We start from the raw sequence: 19,249 nt of genomic DNA, 5'->3' as shown, positions 1-19,249 counted from the left end.
CAGTTCAGCAAAATTAAGGTGAATCAAACAAAGCCTTAATTGAATTTAAACAACCCCTAATTGCAAAAAAATGATACTATCTCACATCATACTGTTGTATTTATCTATACAATATAAAATACAATCAATCTTTTAAATTTTTGATCGCATAGAAAGTAAATGGTGAAATAAAAGAACAGAGGAAGTAAGAAGTCGGTCAATATAGTTGGTCCTTTGGTCCGTGCATTGCATGTGTTGTATAAAGTGAAACGAGGAAATGATACTAGAGATGGATCACTTTCTAAAGTAAGTAAAATTATCTGTAATTTTTTGGAATCGAATTAATGCTTAACTAAAATATCTTTAGATTCATTAATTTAATTGTACACGTATCTTAGAAAACATGCTATTAAGATTCTGTTGTTCTACATACCGTGTATAATTGTCCATATCAACTCAGTCACATTAAAAGTAAAGTAGAAAATTGTTTAAATGGATACAATTTAAAACTTGATATTGTAGTTGAGTTTTGTGTGCTGAATTTGGAGATATACATATATAATAAATCATCTTGATAAATTATCTTGATATAAAGATTAAGAAATTGGTATATGGAAGATAATTTTTCATTTATACTTGTACAATGCTTTTAGCTCAACAAAAGATCATGATTCATGAATCGATGACCTTTGATTCACTGACAAATTCGAATCTTACTTTGTAAAATTGAGTTATATTTTCAAACGCCAAGTTTAAGACACTCGTGTTAATACAAGATATACAATTTAAGATTTACTAAAACATGTTCCCTTCAACACCTTCATTAGACACCTTAATTCAAAGATATCCATACATCATATTATTTAACGACGTAAAACTTTAGAATGCAATAGTTTTAAAGACATATGTAAAAATACTTACACTGTACATAAGTTTTATGTAATACAAAAGTACGGTATACATTTTTTTTTTAATTTTTTTTATATATATATACAAGGTAAGAAAAATAATCATTGGTATGATAACTCTGATGTCATATAGGTTAAAAACTAATGAAATCTCTATATTTTAGGCGTTACACATATGATATGAGCACAAGAGTCAAGAATTAAGGTTACCCGCCTCCTCTCCTAACAAAAAACCCCTGTCTGCTACTGCTACTATCGCCGGAAATTCCCCAACTTGCCCAGAAAAAACCCAGAATTTCCATCATCAAATCATCAACCTTTATTCATTTGTGTTGAATGAAATGGCAATTCACATCAATTTTCCCTTTTTTTCTTCCTTCTTTCTCCACCCCTAAATTCTCTCTCCTCCGCCGCTTCCGCCGCCGTGCTGTTCACCATTTCTTGTTCAGGTACCCTTTTTCTCTTTCTTTGGTTGGTGGGTTTTGTCAGATTATTGATTATTTTTATCTGGGTTGGTGGGGTTTTAGCCTTTTTGAAAATGATTGATGTTTTAATGATATTGAATGTTTCATGAAATTGTAGACGATGACGAATGATGAGAAGGGATTTGTGTCGTGGGATGAACGGATCATTTCACAGGAGAAAGGTAATCGTACAGTTCATTATTACCTTAATGATTCTGTGGGTGATTCTGTACTGGCTATTCAAGGTACTGAGAGAAGTGTCAGACATATGATTTATGTTGTTTTCGACGCTTTTGTCGATCGTTATGGCTCTGTCTGTAATGTTAACTCTGCCACCAAATGGCGCTCCAGAAGGGAGGTTGTTGACTGGCTTAATAGGCTGGTTGCCAAGAATCAGCACCTGTTGCTGCCGTCGGGTGAGTCTTTATGCTTTCAATGATTTACTTTAGCCCTCTTTTTGTTCTTCTTGTCTCTGTTGTTTAGAGAACAATGTTGGTGTGTATAAATTGAAATTTGGTGAAATTCTTCTTTGATGATCATGCATAACAACAGTTAATCCACTATCAGGCTACTCAGATATTTGTTTGATAGAAATTTAGATATAAATGGTGATTCAATTATTTATCACATGAAATTAGCACTGCCACTACTCACTAGTTAGTACTAGGTGAAGTTTGGGGGAGTACAAGGTGAATTCAGAAGACTTGCAAGGCCTTTCTCTTCACTAAACACATTAACACTTGGCTTTTTGGAGTAATTGGAACTGGAAATTCATTACTCAGAATATTAGTTAGGCTTCATTCTTGTAAAGTTCAAAATATGTCAACTTTCGAAATCTTAGTTACCACATATTGCTCCAGAAGTTGCCCATGCTTTTCATTTATCGTCGTATTTATCCTTGGCCTGACCCATAGAAACCCTAGTCTTGCCTTTCCTTGCCATGCTCTTAGCCTCATAAAATCTCACCTACTTAACTTTACCAAGTTTTGGCATGCCCTTCTAATCTCCACTAGCTTGTTGATTTTTTTCCTCTAGTCTTTACTACCACTTCTTACATCGTAGAACTCTAGATGTGTGTGTATGGATGATAATGAGAACCTTAAAGGGAAAATAAGTACTTTGTAGTAATAAAGGAAAAGCATGATGATGAACGTTCAAATGTGAATTTTATAATAATATGCATAAATAGATTACCATTGCTTTAAATTATGGTATGATTGACTTACTTACCTTAGGGTTCTCATTTGTGCTGGCATGATTCCCTTTCGGATTAAGGCTTTGTTGCTGCTGCTGCTGCTGCTGCTGCTGCTGCTGCTGCTGCTGCTGCTGCTGTTGTTTTAACGTGCTGGCATGACAGAGAATGCATATTATTTCTGTGTCTCAGTCTTCATTTCCATGTTGACTGTTTAACCTTTGGGAATCATGAGTTGTTAGGAGGACCGGGGAAAGGGGGTTAGTAGACTTAAATGGAAATTGCACGCGTATTAACCTAAGATCTAAAGTTTTGCAAGTAATGTGAACAATAGAATCTACTAAATAAATGCAAACATATCAATCCAAAAAGGAAAGAGTATCCGTATGCTAGGATCTGGAAGGTGCTGCCAATTAAGCTGTTTCGTGATTAGGATGTGTCAAGTGAGCTCGGCATTCTCTGGCAGTTTGCTGACAATATCACAATATGCCGCAGCTTACTGTGATGGTTGGACCCTTGTAGAACAAGTGTTTCATATACACTATGTGGCTGAGGTTATACTTTGTTTCTCTTTTGTTGTAATATCGAAAACCAAAATATCCTTCTCGTGCAATCTACTAATCTTTCAATGTCCAAACAACCTCCTTACTGCCTCTCAGCTGAGGTACTCATATAGTTATATGCAGACAATGGAAAGACCACCAATTTGTCAAAGTCTGTCCAGCACTAGTGATTTATTTTATTTTGGAATACGTGTATTTAGTTTTTTGTGTTGCATCCATCCAATCTCTCCTTTGACTAGCCCCTCTCTAAGGCAATATAGAAGAAGATAATGAAGAAGAGAAAGGAGCATAGATAGAGCAAATGCAACTCAAATAGACTTCCTGCTCACAAGGAGCATAGATAGACAAAGTTGCATAAACTGTAAGGTTATCCCAGGGGAGAGTGTGGTCACCCAACACCGGCTATTGGTAATGACTATTCGTCTGAAAGAGAAGGCGAAGAAAAAAGTTAGACAAGAAGAACCAAGGATAAGATGGTGGACCCTAAGGGATGCAAAAGCTAAGGTTTTTACAGAAAAGGTAATTGAAGAAGCGGATTGGGATGGAGAGGTGGATCCGGACAAGACTTGGTTACGAATGAAGAACTGTTTCCTAAGAGTGGCCAAAGAGGTCTTAGGGGAAGTAAGGGGAAGAACTTCGGTACAGAGAGATACTTCGTGGTGGAATGAAGAGGTGAAAGCAGTAATTAAGCAAAAAAGGGAATGCTATCAAGCCTTAGGAAAATGTAGGAGTGATGAAACCTTTGCAGCGTATAAGGAGGCTAAGAGTAAGGCAAAGGCAGCTGTTCGCCAAGCAAAAGAAAAGGCATATCAGGAGGTTTATGAAAAGCTTGATTCCAAGGAGGGAGAAAGGATCATTTATAAGATGGCAAAGAGAAGACAAGAGGCAAGGAAGGATATTGGCATGGTGAAGTGTGTCAAAGATAAGAACCAAATGGTCCTAGTGCAAGAGGAGGGCATCAAGGACAGGTGGAAGGGGTACTTCGATGAATTATTTAATGGAAGTAATGGAGTTGTGATAGGAGATACCTCTATGAGTGATGAAGAAATCAACATGGAGTATGTGCGAAGGATTAGGAGAGTAGAGGTGGAGATTGCACTGAGGAAGATGAAACCTAAGAAGGCGGTTGGCCCTGATGGGGTACCGATAGAGGTGTGGAGGTGTTTGGGTAAGATTGGTATTGATTGGTTAACAAACCTTTTCAACAAGATATGGACGGCTACAAGGATCCCACAAGATTGGAGGAAGAGCACCTTGGTCCCGGTTTATAAAAACAAAGGAGACGCTCAAGATTGTTCTAACTATCGAGGAATTAAGCTTATGAGCCATACTATGAAGTTGTGGGAAAGGGTGATTGAACAAAGGTTGAGGGCATGCACAAGCATTTCAGATAACCAATTTGGTTTTATGCCTGGGAGATCTACTATGGAGGCAATCCATTTGATAAGACAAATGATGGAGTTTTATAGGGTAAAGAAGAAAGATCTTCATATGGTCTTTATTGATTTAGAGAAGGCATATGACAAGGTGCCAAGAGAGATACTTTGGTGGGCAATGTTGAAGAAAGGTATCCCACGAAGGTATGTAGACCTAGTTAAGGATATGTATCGGGATGTGTCAACAAATGTGAGGACATGCGGAGGGTTGACAAAAGATTTCCCTATTACAATCGGATTGCATCAAGGGTCTGCATTAAGCCCTTTTCTTTTTGCAACGGTTCTAGATGAATTAACTAGACCAATTCAAGATGAGGTTCCATGGTGTATGCTGTTCGCAGATGATATCGTTTTGGTGGATGAGACTAAGGATGGGGTTAATGTCAAGTTGGAGCAATGGAGGCAAAGGTTGGAATCTAGAGGGTTTAAGCTAAGTCGGAGTAAGACTGAATATTTGGTATGTCGTTTTGGCACTCAGAGGGGGACAAGCAATGAAGTGGTGAGTTTGGATGGAAAGGATTTGACCATGAGTGAATGTTTTAAGTACCTAGGGTCGATCATCCAGAAGAATGGTGACATTGATCAAGACGTGACCCACAGGATTAAGTCAGGGTGGCTTAAATGGAGAGCGGCCACGGGAGTGTTATGCGACCGCAGCATTCCCTTAAAGTTGAAGGGAAAATTCTACAGGACTGCCATAAGACCAGTGTTGCTCTATGGTACAGAATGTTGGGCTTCTAAGAAAGAGCATATTAAAAAGATGGAGGTTACGGAAATGCGCATGTTAAGGTGGATGTGTGGAAACACTTTAAGAGATAGAATCAGAAATGAGGTTATTCGCAAGAAAGTAGGTGTGGCGGGCATTGTAGATAAATTAAGGGAAAATCGTCTGCGTTGGTTTGGACATGTAAGACGGAGACCCGAGGGTGCACCGGTGCGAAGAGTGGAAGAGTGGGACCATGGAGGGATTAAACGAGGAAGAGGGAGACCAAAGATGACTTGGTTGGAAGGAGTGAGGAAGGATATGAAGTGCATGGATTTACGTGAGGATGAAGTTTTGGATCGTAAGGGATGGAGGAGAAAGATTTATGTTGATGACTACACGGAATAATCAAATTTGGTTCATGTTAGCCGACCCCACTTTTGGGATTAAGGCTTTGATTGATTGATTGATTGATATAATGAAGAAGAGAAAGGGAAGACAAATATTTAAGTGGAGTATGCCACACCAATCTTTGGTGTCTAACCTTTAACCTTTTAATAAAAATTGTGTCTTCCCTCATCCGTATTACCTTATTTACCTGTTCGCATTTGGAAAATTATTTGTAAAATGCTTCAGTTCATCAAATTTATTTATCTGTTGGGCCATATATATTTTTAAAAATAAGTTAGTCCATTTTTTATTAGGTAGGCGCAAGTTGACAATCAAACATGTTGAATTGTGCGCACTTTTATTATTGATGTATACTGTATAGTATTGTGCTCTCGTTTCATCCAAACATTTCTGATTTAATTCATAATGATAATACTGACTAAATATATGTTCCAATACGGTCATAGGTTTATATTCGTATAGAGTCTAACATGACTATGACGTATGAACATCTTATCACATCCTCCTCTCTTAGTTACAAATACAATGCATCAGTATCCTCTTTTGTAATGTTATTTTTGGAATTATTATCTGTAAAGTCATTTTCCAGTGTTCAATTCACACTCATGTTGAGCTGGCTTTTTTTTAAAAAAAAAAAATTATTATTATTACTCTGTATATTTTTTTAAAAATATACATATTATTGAATAAGCCGTGGAAATAATACCATGTTTATCATTTTCTTATCTTAGTTAACTTATGTATATACATCCTTTCCAAGTTTTATAATAATCATGATTTTATAATTATCCGATGACATCAACTACCTTGATGTTTTATGCATTATCAAAATGTCTGGGAGTTATTTCTGGTGTTCCAGAATCCAGATTGATCTGGTTGCATGTCATTGTTTTTACGATGTCTCGTGTTGTGCTGTTTCTTTTAGTGACCCGTGTTATTAATGTTGATAATTTTGTCAGAGTCATTGGCTTGTGCTCAACGCTTTCAAGATCGAATACGTGGATCCAATGGCACTCTAATTTCTCATGCACCTGTGACGGTACTTACTTTACCCTATTTTAATGAGGTTGACTTGTAACTATTATGAATTTATGATAGGTATTTCTTCCTTTTTTTTTTTCTTTGCTAACTACTGATCTCTTGTTTGTCCAGCTTCCTAGGAAATTGAAGGCCCAAATATCTGATATTGTGTGGAATGGGGAAGGTTGGGCTTGTTCCAAAAAACTCATGCATTATCCTTCCTTTATCCGAACTGGAATTACCATTTCCGTAAGCATCTATCTGAACATTGTATCCTCCTGTCATTAATTTTCTATCATTGGACTTAGCCTATTAGTTTCTGATGCATGATGCAGGTGCATTCTTTTGTGTTCGTCATGGCTGCAGAAGGTAATCCTTACCTTGGTTACTTAGAAGACATGTATGAGGATAAAAAGAGGCAAAAGAAGGTTAAAGTGCGGTGGTTTCATCGTGATGAAGAGGTCACAAGTTTAGTGTCTCAGCTGGATGCCCACCCTAGAGAAGTATTCATTACACCTCATGTCCAAGTAATAAATGCAGAGTGCATTGGCGGACCTGCTTCTGTCTTAACCCCCAAACATTATGAGCAATGTGTGGCTGCTCTTCCACAGTCTATATTATGCAGGGTACATTTGTGCTTCAGACAGTTAAAAAATGATCAGATCAGACCTTTCACTGTAAGCAAATTACAGGGTTATCGTAATCAAGCAGTTTTGTCCTGTATAGATCATATCCTTTTCTCCAAGAAGAAGACCAAGGAGCATAGTAAAAGAAAGAGACTTGATGAGAGAAAGATTGGAGACATCCAATTAAGGGGTCATAATAGAGCTGAGACGAGTCCTTCAGCAACAGGGAGTCAAAAAACAAAAGTTGTGCCATCATTTTCAAAGCTGAAGATAAAGTTTGCTGGGAAAACAGTGAAGCATGGAGATTTTGTAGAAAGTCATCATGATGAGGTTTCTGCTTCATTTGGAATCAATGATGAGATAGAGCTACTTTCTCAGGATAGTGGTATCCGAGGATGTTGGTTCAAATGCAAGGTCTTAGAGATCTCCAGGAAGCACATCAAAGTTCAGTATGATGATCTGGAGGATCCTGAAGATTTTGGGAAATTGCAGGTAATATATGAACTTAATGCATTCATATAATACCTTTTAATGGGGACTAAATTTGCCCTGAAAGGACATTTACAAATTAATATTCATCAATCCAATAGCTAAACATATAGTTGCTTTAACCCCATCCCCCTCAAAAAATAATAGGTCCCTTGTGGTGGTTAATCTACTGCAAGAGTGCATAATTAGAAACAACAAAAATTGTATATAGATGTGCTAGATGTTTGTGTGTATAAAAGTCAATACTTTCTGAAATGAATTTGACAAATAACAAGAAAATTCAAGAATGGTACCCAAGTTTGTTGCATAATGTTTCCTGAAGAAGAGTTTCTTGTAGAATATCACGTGTTTTACATGGTCTTATCTTGGTCCCTGCATGTTCGCTAGTTATTGCTTTAAACATATGTAACCCCACCCCTCCACCCCCTCTTTTTTTTTTCTTTTAATTTGATGAAATACCTCTGGATTTTATAAAGACGGGATACTGAGAATAACTTGTGATGTGTGTGCCAGGAGTGGGTTGCTTCATATAGAGTGGCAGCTCCTGATAAAATGGGTCTGAGATGCTCTGGCCGTCTCACAACTCGTCCACGTCCACCTAAGGACCCTGATGACTGCATAATTGAGGTGGGAACAGCAGTAGAAATTTGGTGGCATGATGGCTGGTGGGAAGGGGTCATCATCGCTGCAAATGTATGTGGGACTGACCACCTTCAAATTTACCTGCCTGGTACGCTCTATTCCTGTAGCCTTCAATGTGTGGTTTCCTGCCTCCTATCTGGCACTTTACCCTCCCTCCTAGATAAACTCTATATTTATAACAAAAACTATGTGCTCCTGTTATGTAATTGTCATTGACACTAACCTATGTAAACATCTGTCCCTGCTCTAATCACTGCCCACTAGAACCAAGAGACATCAGGAGCAATCACTTAAATGTCTTCCTTAAACCCAACACTCATATATGAGCTTTGATCAAAAGATCTTGCAATCGTTAGAACAATTTATAGGAGAATGAATTGTGTGAAGTTGACAATACCACCAAATTGGTGATGTGCTCTTAATCCATACAAGGAGTTGAATATCTGCAGATTTTGCTGTGTATCAAAAACCCTGTTTTAAGATAAGATTGGTCTCACTTAGTCTAGCCTGTCTCTGGCCTCAAATTGAGTCAATGCACCGAATTTGATTGCAGACTAGGTTTATGTATTTGACATCTTACTAGAAACATGTGCTATTCTGATGCGTGAATGTAGGGGTTTCCTATGCAAGTCAACATGATATCTAGCAAGTTAAAAGGTGATCATTATGTAATTCTTAGATTATTTGACAAAATGAGGGTCTCGTGTCCTTCGAAGATTAAATGGAGCTATCTGGTACTCTTATAAGTCTTATGAACTAAAAAGAGAAAGTTACTTTTTACTTTTTTAGTTCCCTAAAACAAATCTTGTTCATAATAGATCAATCAGAGGATTAAACATTCACTAAACATTGTAGTGGCCTACCATTTGAGTAAGGGGGTTATGTAAGAGAAGAGTATAAGACTGCATCATTTTGTTAACTTATATTGGCATTGTAAAGATTGAGGGTGAGCTATAGCAAACCCTGCAGAGTCAGTCTATAATTGATGTATGCACTACTTCATGAAGCTTCTGGCGAAGTCATTATGTAAGATATTGTTGAGAAGCCGTCCAGGTATGAAAATGGCTCAAGCGGCCCAAACCATACAACACATAGCAGAATGGAATAACTAATGGAATTCTCAATTCTTCACCACTTTCCCTCACACTTTATGACACTGTTGTTCTAAGACGCTTCTTAGTTTTTCCTGCATTCTCACCAGTTAATTTTTTCATAGTCACTCACTCGCTCCCCATCATTCACTCCTTTTGATCTTGGCTAGGACTTGGAAATTTGAGTACGATAGATTGCTTTTATCTGCAAATATATATATTTTTGTAACTCTGAACTTTGGTGCGAGATTTATGTTTTGAAACTTGCAATTTTAGTGGCTCATTTCTATTACTAGGCACTGAAATTGAGTGAAATATATATATGTATATATTATTTGGGCTATGGAATTTTCATGCTATGGAATTTTATCATATGTATATATTATTTGGGCTATGGAATTTTCATGCTCAAAATTTCAGTTTCTAAATTAAAGTAGCCTTGTTTATAACCTAGTTTTAAGTTGGCATTTGGGAAGGGGTTTCATTTTCTTCAGTATACCTGGCATCTAACTATCTACAAAGCTGGACTATCAATTATGATTTGATTGGTGCTTTCTTGTAATCAGGTGAAGACAGATATGTGACCACAGAGAAATCACTTATAAGAACCGCCAAAGATTGGGTTAATGGTTCATGGGTTACTGCAAAGACATGCCCTGACATTCTTTCCTCTATCTCTGCCAAGTCAAATTCACGCTTGCTTGATTATGCCATGCCTCCTATTTCAGAAGTTGTGGAAGTTGAAGAAGGGCAAGATGCACCTGTTGTGAACATGCAGAAGCCTGTACTTGCAGATTTTGCAGACAATACAACATGCAGAAGTCCATCAAACAAAAAGGATAATTCTGATGCTGAGGTTGATGAGCAACTAAAGGAAGATCATGTTGACTATGATGTTGGAGTAGTGGCTAAAGGTGATAGGCTGAGTGCCGAAAAGGATTTTGAATTTTGCAGGCAGCAATATACACAGGAAAAATTTGTGGAAGCCAGCGTGAGGTGATGCAATTTTTGTAATGTGAATGTAAGTAGCATATTTTGTAAATAGCATAGACAGAAGAAAGAAAGCAACTGAGGAAGGAATCAGCAATGCTGGAGAGTTAGCCGGAATTTTTTTAGTTGTGGAATTTTGGGGTGGTGTATAGAGAAGCTGGACATATCTATTTGAGGGGTTCTGAGTTCAAACGTTGAAGAGCTCACTGCAGAAAGAAATACAGCTTTTTATTTATGCTTGTCAATAGTGAAAAGGTTTAAGTACTATTGTAGCTTGAAACAAGTCTCCAGTCTTGTTATTTAATTTAGGAATATTTAAACTCTCGGAAGGTATTAATATCAAGTTGCAACATTTGCAAGTATGTGTCTTTTTCTACATTATGTTATACTCAAGTCAATATGTTTTAAATTTTGTTACTCTGTCAATATCTTTTTCACTTATAAGTACTGCTAAATTGGGAAATATGACAATTTATTCTGGACAACCTAAAATAGTAAAATATAAAGGCTTTATTTGGTCATCTAATTTGATTATTCTGAATCATCACAAAACAAACAAACAGAAAAAGTAAAGAGAGATTATTATATGATTACATTATTGGTAAACAAGATAAGACATATAATACAACAGGGAAGATCGAAGCTTTGAAAGGAGGGGGTGTGTTAAGGGGAACGCAAGATAACTGTAAAGCTGATTTATCATGGTGACATATCCTGTGGTCTAAAAAAGCAAAGTTTTGTACCCTATTGCGTTTATGTGGATGGAATCCTTCTTGTAACAATTACAAACAACCTGTGGTGATGGTAAAACTATGATCTCTTCTTATGGCGGAGCAACACCCTTTCTTATTAGCATATCATATATACGGTCGATTTTGCCTGGTTCAATATCAAACAGGCAGTGTGCATCCACATTACTAGTTACATTGCCGCTGAAGATTTTAACAGATATGGTCTCCTGCATCTTCAGATACTGATGCGGGGATATCTTGGTCTCATGGCAGAGCTGCTTTTCCTGGCAAGGTTTTCAAAAATTAAGAAGTGAGACTTTCTGGAGTATATAAAGAGATTATGATTTATGAGTACTCATAAAAGTTGGGTGGTGGTGGTATAAGCTAGAAAATAAACTTACAGCTTCAGAAAGCAATTCTTCACCCGGATATCTTCCTATATCTAACTCATGTATTAGCGAACCTGGATCCTTCACAGTTTCAGAGGTCATAGCAGCATTTTGTCCTAACTGACTGGCTGGACCAAGTTGAGCACTCTCTTTTGCTCTACGGGAACTTTCTTCAGCTTCTCTTTTCCTCTTAAGCTCAAAATACTTATCTGCCTCGGCAGATGTACGACAACCAACAGCTCGAGCTTCCTACATTCATCAAAGGAATCAACGTAATCACTTCACAATAGCTACTGATAAAGAGTCTCATTGTTTTTAGCAAGGGACGAAGACCCTATTTGGCTTTGGTTTATACTCCGTAATATATTGAATAATTAATAATAATAATAAAGGCTTGTTACTGCCAAAAACCAGATCATTGTTGCATTACAAAACAAGGGTAAAACCAGAAAGTAGAAACAATCTCTAGGGATGAAATTTATCCTAGTGGCTCATCTGAGAAGAACTAAAAAGAGAAGATAATTTGAAATTCCTTGTTCTAAGACTTATTAGTAGTCATCACAATCATATTTTCCAGGTAGGGAATAGAAAATCAGTTTTTGTTTTACATAAAGCAGTCTCAATTAATGTATATAAGTAACTAACAGTAAAAGAAACGCAAAAATCTGTTTAAAAAAAAAAAAAAAAAAAACACAAACAAAACAAAACAAAACAAAAATCAAGTTAAACTTGTTAAGTCTTTGGTGTTTACAAGCAAGCCTGAGGTTTCAGGATCCCAAGGCTTTGTAAACTTAAGTCCACTCAACAAAGTCCAAACCAAGCATTACCTCAATATTGAAGAGATGGGTGAATCTAGATAGCTCAAACTCGATTTGACTTGTTATACATGTAGCTGATTGAGCTTTACTTTACCTCAAGTTCCAAAATTCGCTTGTGAGTGCGGTGTTCTGCAATGACAGCCTGTAGCATATCTTCGTGCTCTTCCTTAGAATGGAACCGCATGAATGGATCATATCGGCGGCATATTGCCTTCTCTTCAGGAGACAAATCTTTCTCAAAAGGACTGGGATAAAGCAAATTTCTCTCAAAAATGAAATCCTTTCTTCTGTTTCTCTCATCAAGCCTGTGCAAACAGAATTAATAACCTTTTTATCCTCTCTGCCTTTCAAACCAAAGCGAAAATAAATTAAATACAAATTGATAGTCTGAAGAGTTTTGATAGGGGCTAAAGCAAGTTATCAAAATTGAAAAGTGTTAATTGGTGCCAGTGCAATATGACTATAAGATGGTCTAACTCTGAGTATCAATTTTAGGTACCATAAAATGAATATATAAGTTAGGCCCTTTGTCTCAAGATGAACTTCACCCTCTTAGATTTGTGGTGTCCCAAAAATATTTATTGGGCCAAGGCATGAATGAAATAGTTCCTAGCACCTAGTAGGCCTCCCAGGACCCTTTTGGGAACCCCGAGAAGCACCTCGATCCTAACCTTGACAGGTCCGAAAATGTTCTCCAATGACTAAATTTGGAGGCTATAATACATGAAATTGAACCATTTTCAGAGATTTTAGGATCCGGAGTCGAAAACTCAAGTGATGATAGGGAAATATATAGTGTTGTTTGGAACCATATATGGCCATTAATTGGTCACATAAATGCCCTTAGTGTCATTGAGTTGATGAAAGGAGGCGTGTACATAACTGGCTAAAGTTAGAGGCAAAGTAGAAGGTTCCAACCATCTAAATGTGACGTCCCATAGGGTCCATGGGAAGCACCTTGTCCCCTTTTCTTTTGTAGCCCAAAAAAGTGGAAAAATGTCCAGAATTGAAGGCTAATTCACACTTTCGGACCAATTTTGGGAATTTTTTCCAAAATTAAAGTAAATATGAAGGATGCCCCCCCGAGGTCATAAAAGTTGGTTTGAAATCATAAAGGCCACTAATTGGTCACATAAAGGCCCATATGTCCTTGAGTTAATGAGATAAGGCGTGTATGTAATTGGCTATATTAAAGCTAAGAGGTAAAGTGGATGGTACCTAACTTCCTACCATTCAAATGCCCTCCCAGGGTCTCTTAGGGTTCATACGAAGAACCTTGTCCTCATTTCAATTTGAGCCCGAAAAAGTGAAGAAAAAAAAAAAATCATTGGAGGCTATAATTCATGCATTCAGACAAATTTTGGGAATTTTTCCCATAATTAATGTGAATGTGAGGGGCGTCCCCTGCTGTCATAAAAGTTGGTTTTAGACCATTACAAAGCCTATCAATGGGTATATATACACTTACATTTCCCTTCTCTCTCTTTTCCCTAACACTTTTTTTTTGTCACTATCCAATTATTTATTCCAATTTTCTTCACAGTTGCTTACAATGATATAATCCAGTATTCCAGACTCTAAGAATTTGCTCATAGAAACCTACATTAACTGATCTAGGTCTGATTGTCTGACACTTCCAATACACAAGATCAGAAGGAAAGAGAGGCAACAACAGATATTGATGCTTATACGATTAAGGATACAATAAGATTGAGGGCAGACAAAATTAGGTAGCTACGGTAAAAAAACCTTGAGATGTTTGTTAAAGTAGTTGGTACATGATGTAGCTTGATCGGACAACAAGCTCTATTGATACAGTGTGACCTATTGGTCTGAGTGTCATTGACTCATCGTTGGATCTAGTCATAAACAGGCTAACAACTACATTTTCTAGTTAAGTATTGCACTTTCATTTGTTAGTCAAGCAAAAGGTTATAGTTAAACTTCCATTGAAGATGGTAATTTTAGAAAAGCCTATGTTCTCTTTCAATGCCTCTTCTATATGCATTGTGGTATATATTTCCCTCCTAGTAAATTAAGCCCTCGTATATAGCCCTCGTATATTTATAGTTTTATACTCATTTTACATTGAGTAATATATCAAACTCATTAATATCCAATAAAATGTACTGCATTTATGTATGGATGAGCTATTTTTGATTGATAGACAAGAATGGAATAAATCTGTACATATAAAGATGTTTTCCTTTTGAAATTTGAAGTTATACCAACTTCTTACTATAAACGAAGTACAATTGTATAATTGGTGAACATACAAATATTTCCATGAGTTTAATAAAAATTTCCAGAACAATAGAGTAATGTAAAATGATGATGAAGTGAATCACTTACCTTTTTGAGTAAATGCGCAGCACTCGCAACTTCAATTCACGCTCATCTTCAGTATCAGCATCCTTGAATTCCATCTCTGCAAGAAGCTGCTCAGCATCGATGTCATATTCCGGATCAAATTCATGGCGTTTAAGGCTGAACCCGCTTAAACTCACCAAGGAGGAATCTTCCTCCTTTGGAGGTTTCTTTCCAATAGGATTTACATGAGAATCTGTGTTTTGAAGGCAAAATTTGTGAAACACATGATTAAGAAAATGACTTACTCAGCTGCAGAAATGGAAATGATTCAGATAATGTTACATGTGAGAAAGTACAATCTGAACAGTTGGGATCTTAAAAGGCCTTAGCAAAATCATCTAGAGTTTTGGACATGCATATGAATCTCTATACTAGGTCATCTTATCTATAATTCCATGCTTCTTACGATACCACTTTCTAGTATTTAAGAGGCAAAGAGAATTAAATATAAGAGAGCTCTTCTTAAAGTAATTGGCACAAGAAAAAATAAAAGCAATAGGTGACCTACCTAAGATTTTTACTCAAGTCAATTACGATGTAGGTTTGACAATTGGCACAACTCTCATCAATAAATATCATATTTATTTTTGTCTTTCAGATCACATTGTAAGAAAGAATTGCTTTACCTGCATTTTGCACGGATAATAAGCGGCTCGGTGGACCTCCTTTTGGCAATTCATCAACTCTGTCAAATATATTTGAAAGGTATGGCATAAGAGTCCTGGTAACAGGCCTGCATTATACAATATGAGGAGTAATATGCATACTTGACTCTGGAAGGAGAAAATGTAGGCTCTGTTTTCACAATATGATCACCAAATAGAGTTGAACCTGCAAGAATCATATGCACACAATTTCAGCAGAGATCAACACCATTTTGCCCATCTTTTATCTTTAATATACTTCTTATATAAATCAAAATCACGCAGCAATTGGCATGTCTGACTCAAAATTCAAGCACAGAAAAGAAATCACCAGTCCAAGTCCTCATGATCACAGTGAAAAGTTGTCTTACTACTGGCAATCAATCACAAGTTCTGGGGAAGCTGTAATATCCTTGTCATATGACCTGATCTTGATTCCTATAAAGGCAATAGCCCATAAACTTTCTTTCTAGACCTTTTTCTGCTTGAATGCCTTAATCCCATAAGTAGGGTCGGTTACATGAAACAACATGAGGACATCCCAAGTGGTCACCCATCCTAGTACTACACTTAATCATTGTGGCTCATGTCAAGCGATGTGACAAAGTTTTACCTTAACATTAGAAAATTAATTTTTAGCAGGAATTAGTGAATAATAATCTCCTTGATACTTGAACTTGAGGAAGTCATCAATTTGATGCTAATCTTTTGATATAGATGAATTAAAATGCCAGCAAAAGCTCATAAGTGAGATATATCATATAACCAAATAGGCAGGCATACATATATAAATTAAATATATTCATGAATAATAACCCAAACCTTTTCTATCTTCATCGTTTTCCTTTGCCATAGCAAGAAGGTCGTTCCGGTTTTTACCAACAACATGAGACATGTCCTACAAGTAAAACGTGACTATTTTAATTTTACAGGGGGGTAAAACAAGAAAAGTGGAGATAAATAAACTGAATTTGATCCATATCGTTACTCCTTACCGGGAGAGGGAAAAATGGTGAATTCAGGTACACACTTCTGTAGTGGTTAATGCACTGCTCTTTGTTCTTTGTGCCCACATGCTCCGCAACCTCAGCCCAGTTTCCAAGACCGTACATTTCAAGCCCCTTTGAGCAAAATATTCAAAAGTAAGAGGATGCAATCACACACATGGTAATCCCTCCATCCTTAGCAATGATTAAAAACAACACTAAAGACTATGCAACTCAACTAGAAAGGCTTGAAAGAATTCAACACCTCCAAGAGTAGTATCTCTTCATCTGCATTCCAATCAGGAGAAATCAACGGGAAGGATAAACTATCCTGTCATGAAGATATGAATCACAAGTCACCAGAAGCCTCAATATAAGAACTTATGCTCAAGCAACAATCACCAATATTCATATTAATTAACATACTTAAGGAACGAAAAGATGGAACTTTAGAGTACCAACACATATACAGAATGAAGAATTACTGACCATAACTCTGTAAGGATGATTACTTTTGTGAGGAGTCATTTCAACTCCGACAGAGAAGCACTCTATGCACAAGTCGAAATCGGGACACATTGCACATTTGATACGAATTCGACCGGTAATATCTTTATTGCAGTAGTTGCAATGGTATAAAGCCTTCTTTCCATCACCTGTCCCTTGCCCTGACTCGCCAGAAAATAAACCAACAGCTTAATTATGTATGTTAAAATGTTATAAGATATAGAATATGGAAATTTTGGCAAATAGCTTGTTGCCATCTTTGTGGGTAGCTTTAAGTGTGGATAAACAACCAAAGAAATATGTTCAGTATTTCAATTATTTCAAAAGCCAATTTTTTGGCCTGAAAGGAAAAGGCTAGTCAGCTTAAACAACTGTTTTGTGCAAAAGTTGGCTATTTTGTATATTAACATTATTAATGGCTAATATCTAACATGTTTTACCGAACATTTATACTAACAATCAATGCTACTGATGTACTAAAAGAGTCCGTAAAATTTAGCAACTAATAAACAAGCCAAGTGAATAAGCCAACATCGCATAGCTAAATAATGTAGTGTAGGTAATATCAAGGAAATTACATTCCTATTACACGTATCCCATCTTACCCATTATTGTAATTTCCTATACAAAGTCGGGTCTTACCATCTGAGAATGATTGGCCATATAATACAGATACTTATGTCTTATTCACTTTCAAGTAAGCCTATGAATATGCTTTAATATCTGCAATAACTATAATCCTGAATGTTACCATATAAACCATTTTGTCGCTACTGTAAGTAGAATTTAACTTCGTAAGCAATGTTCTCTTTTCAAGTGCTCACATATTTCAGGCTAAACCTATTTAATAAGCTGTCTTGGGGCAAAAGTAAATACCTCCAAGAGCAGATTCTATGCTTTCTCCACTAGAGACATTCTTTTTCCTTCTTGACCTGCAAAGAAACTACAGATGAGTTTTACAAATTTCCAAGCCAACCAAGTATACAAAAGTCATAGTTTACCTGCGAATATAGAAACCATAACATCTACACTCCCCTATTTACAGTCATTTGATCACATTATGCAAATTAAAAAAAGGCAAAGGAATAATTTCTTTCATTTAAGGATCAGTGGATCAATAAAGAACAGCAAACCCTTGATATAAAGGAATACTTAGCAGTAAGCAGCAGTATCAGTTAATTGCAACCTACAAAGTAATTTCTTTGGTAATGTTAACTATGAAAGGCAGAAGAACATGAACTTGTAAATAAAAAGCTTATAAACTCCACTAACAAGAGCCATTTACTTCACCACAACCCAGCACAAAATAATCGAGCAAGATGATGATTCTCAGTTCTCAATCAAAATATTAACTTTACTAATTGATCATCTATAGCCATATTCAATAATCTTAATGAAGACAAAATAAAAAAACCAAAACAACTAATCAAGCAACATAATATAACTCAACAAATTAACAAATTTTGGCAGAACAATTAGAAATAAACTAAACAGCTTTAATTAATCAAAGATCACAACTTTGAATCAAATAAAGAAAGGATAAGACAGAAATTTGACAGAAAATAATTGAACAAAAAGGGAAAGAATAGACCTTTGAGTTGGGTCTTCATCAGAATGAAAAACACGAGAACGACCCATTGAATTGCTTCTCTTTTCTTGAAGCTGACGGCCAACAATAACTTATCAATAGAAGCCCTAGAAAATTATAAAGTATGCTTAATTTTAATGGATTGATTCATGATTCTTGTAATGAGGCAGATAAGGTTAGAAATCAAGCAAAAACTCAGTGGTTTTATACTGCTGATGAGTGAGCTGATTTAGATATGAAAAAACATCATATCATATCATGCAACTTCAAACTCAGCAAACAGTGTTTCATCAACTGTCGTCTGTAAATGTCTGTTCGGTGGGGAAAGATAGGTACTAGCATACTAGGGGTGACATTCATATGTGTTCACCATAAATAATCTCTCTGTTATTTCTATTCTAAGATGAGATTTGCAACATTTTGACTTTTTAATGAATTGAAAGAGAATGTATTGATATTAGAGTTGAATTTATGACCGTCTAATAATTTAATATACAAATAGTGTATTAATAATTTGACTAATCTTTTAGAGATTGGAGCTAAGATGAGTTGAATTGAATTGGATATTTTATTAGAGAAGGAAATTAGAAAATAAACTGAATTGAACTGAAAATAACATGAGAATAGGCCCTTAGCCACCTTAATGGTTGTACAACATTGTACTAATGAAACAATCAATTACAATGTACATACAAACACCAT

The 19,249-nt window shown here is 36.2% G+C and overlaps 2 protein-coding genes across 2 annotated transcripts; one reads left to right on the top strand and one right to left on the bottom strand.

The window, feature by feature from the left end:
• The first annotated feature begins 960 nt into the window (after positions 1–960).
• On the top strand, positions 961–10,901 carry LOC145636499 (uncharacterized). The gene is made up of 7 exons (XM_081688075.1): positions 961–1,336; positions 1,470–1,767; positions 6,616–6,695; positions 6,809–6,925; positions 7,012–7,794; positions 8,305–8,521; positions 10,091–10,901. The coding sequence occupies exons 2-7, from the start codon at positions 1,473–1,475 to the stop codon at positions 10,522–10,524; spliced, it is 1,926 nt and encodes a 641-aa protein (XP_081544201.1). The 5' UTR covers positions 961–1,336; positions 1,470–1,472; the 3' UTR covers positions 10,525–10,901.
• A 105-nt stretch (positions 10,902–11,006) lies between these two features.
• LOC145635448 (transcriptional adapter ADA2b-like) lies at positions 11,007–18,982 on the bottom strand. Its single transcript, XM_081686727.1, has 12 exons — positions 18,551–18,982; positions 17,836–17,891; positions 16,942–17,120; positions 16,718–16,783; positions 16,462–16,587; positions 16,289–16,364; positions 15,590–15,653; positions 15,449–15,507; positions 14,805–15,015; positions 12,547–12,757; positions 11,647–11,883; positions 11,007–11,529 (listed from the first exon to the last, which is right to left on the bottom strand). The coding sequence occupies exons 1-12, from the start codon at positions 18,595–18,597 to the stop codon at positions 11,338–11,340; spliced, it is 1,524 nt and encodes a 507-aa protein (XP_081542853.1). The 5' UTR covers positions 18,598–18,982; the 3' UTR covers positions 11,007–11,337.
• Positions 18,983–19,249: the final 267 nt, after the last annotated feature.

This window comes from Chenopodium album, chromosome 6 (genome assembly GCF_948465745.1).
Source record: "Chenopodium album chromosome 6, dcCheAlbu1.1, whole genome shotgun sequence".
Classification (NCBI taxonomy): domain Eukaryota; kingdom Viridiplantae; phylum Streptophyta; class Magnoliopsida; order Caryophyllales; family Amaranthaceae; genus Chenopodium; species Chenopodium album.
This window is presented reverse-complemented; position numbering and strand designations above follow the sequence as displayed.

Bases quoted from the DNA above. Each gene is read 5' to 3' on its own strand.
- LOC145636499 (XM_081688075.1), top strand. From the start codon at position 1,473: ATGACGAATGATGAGAAGGGATTTGTGTCGTGGGATGAACGGATCATT. The intron at 6,926-7,011 runs GTAAGCATCTAT...TGCATGATGCAG, and splicing joins GAACTGGAATTACCATTTCC to GTGCATTCTTTTGTGTTCGT. The intron at 8,522-10,090 runs GTACGCTCTATT...TCTTGTAATCAG, and splicing joins CCTTCAAATTTACCTGCCTG to GTGAAGACAGATATGTGACC.
- LOC145635448 (XM_081686727.1), bottom strand. From the start codon at position 18,597: ATGGGTCGTTCTCGTGTTTTTCATTCTGATGAAGACCCAACTCAAAG. The intron at 15,508-15,589 runs GTATGCATATTA...TATATTTGACAG, and splicing joins TTTTCTCCTTCCAGAGTCAA to AGTTGATGAATTGCCAAAAG. The intron at 11,530-11,646 runs GTAAGTTTATTT...AAACCTTGCCAG, and splicing joins AAGAATTGCTTTCTGAAGCT to GAAAAGCAGCTCTGCCATGA.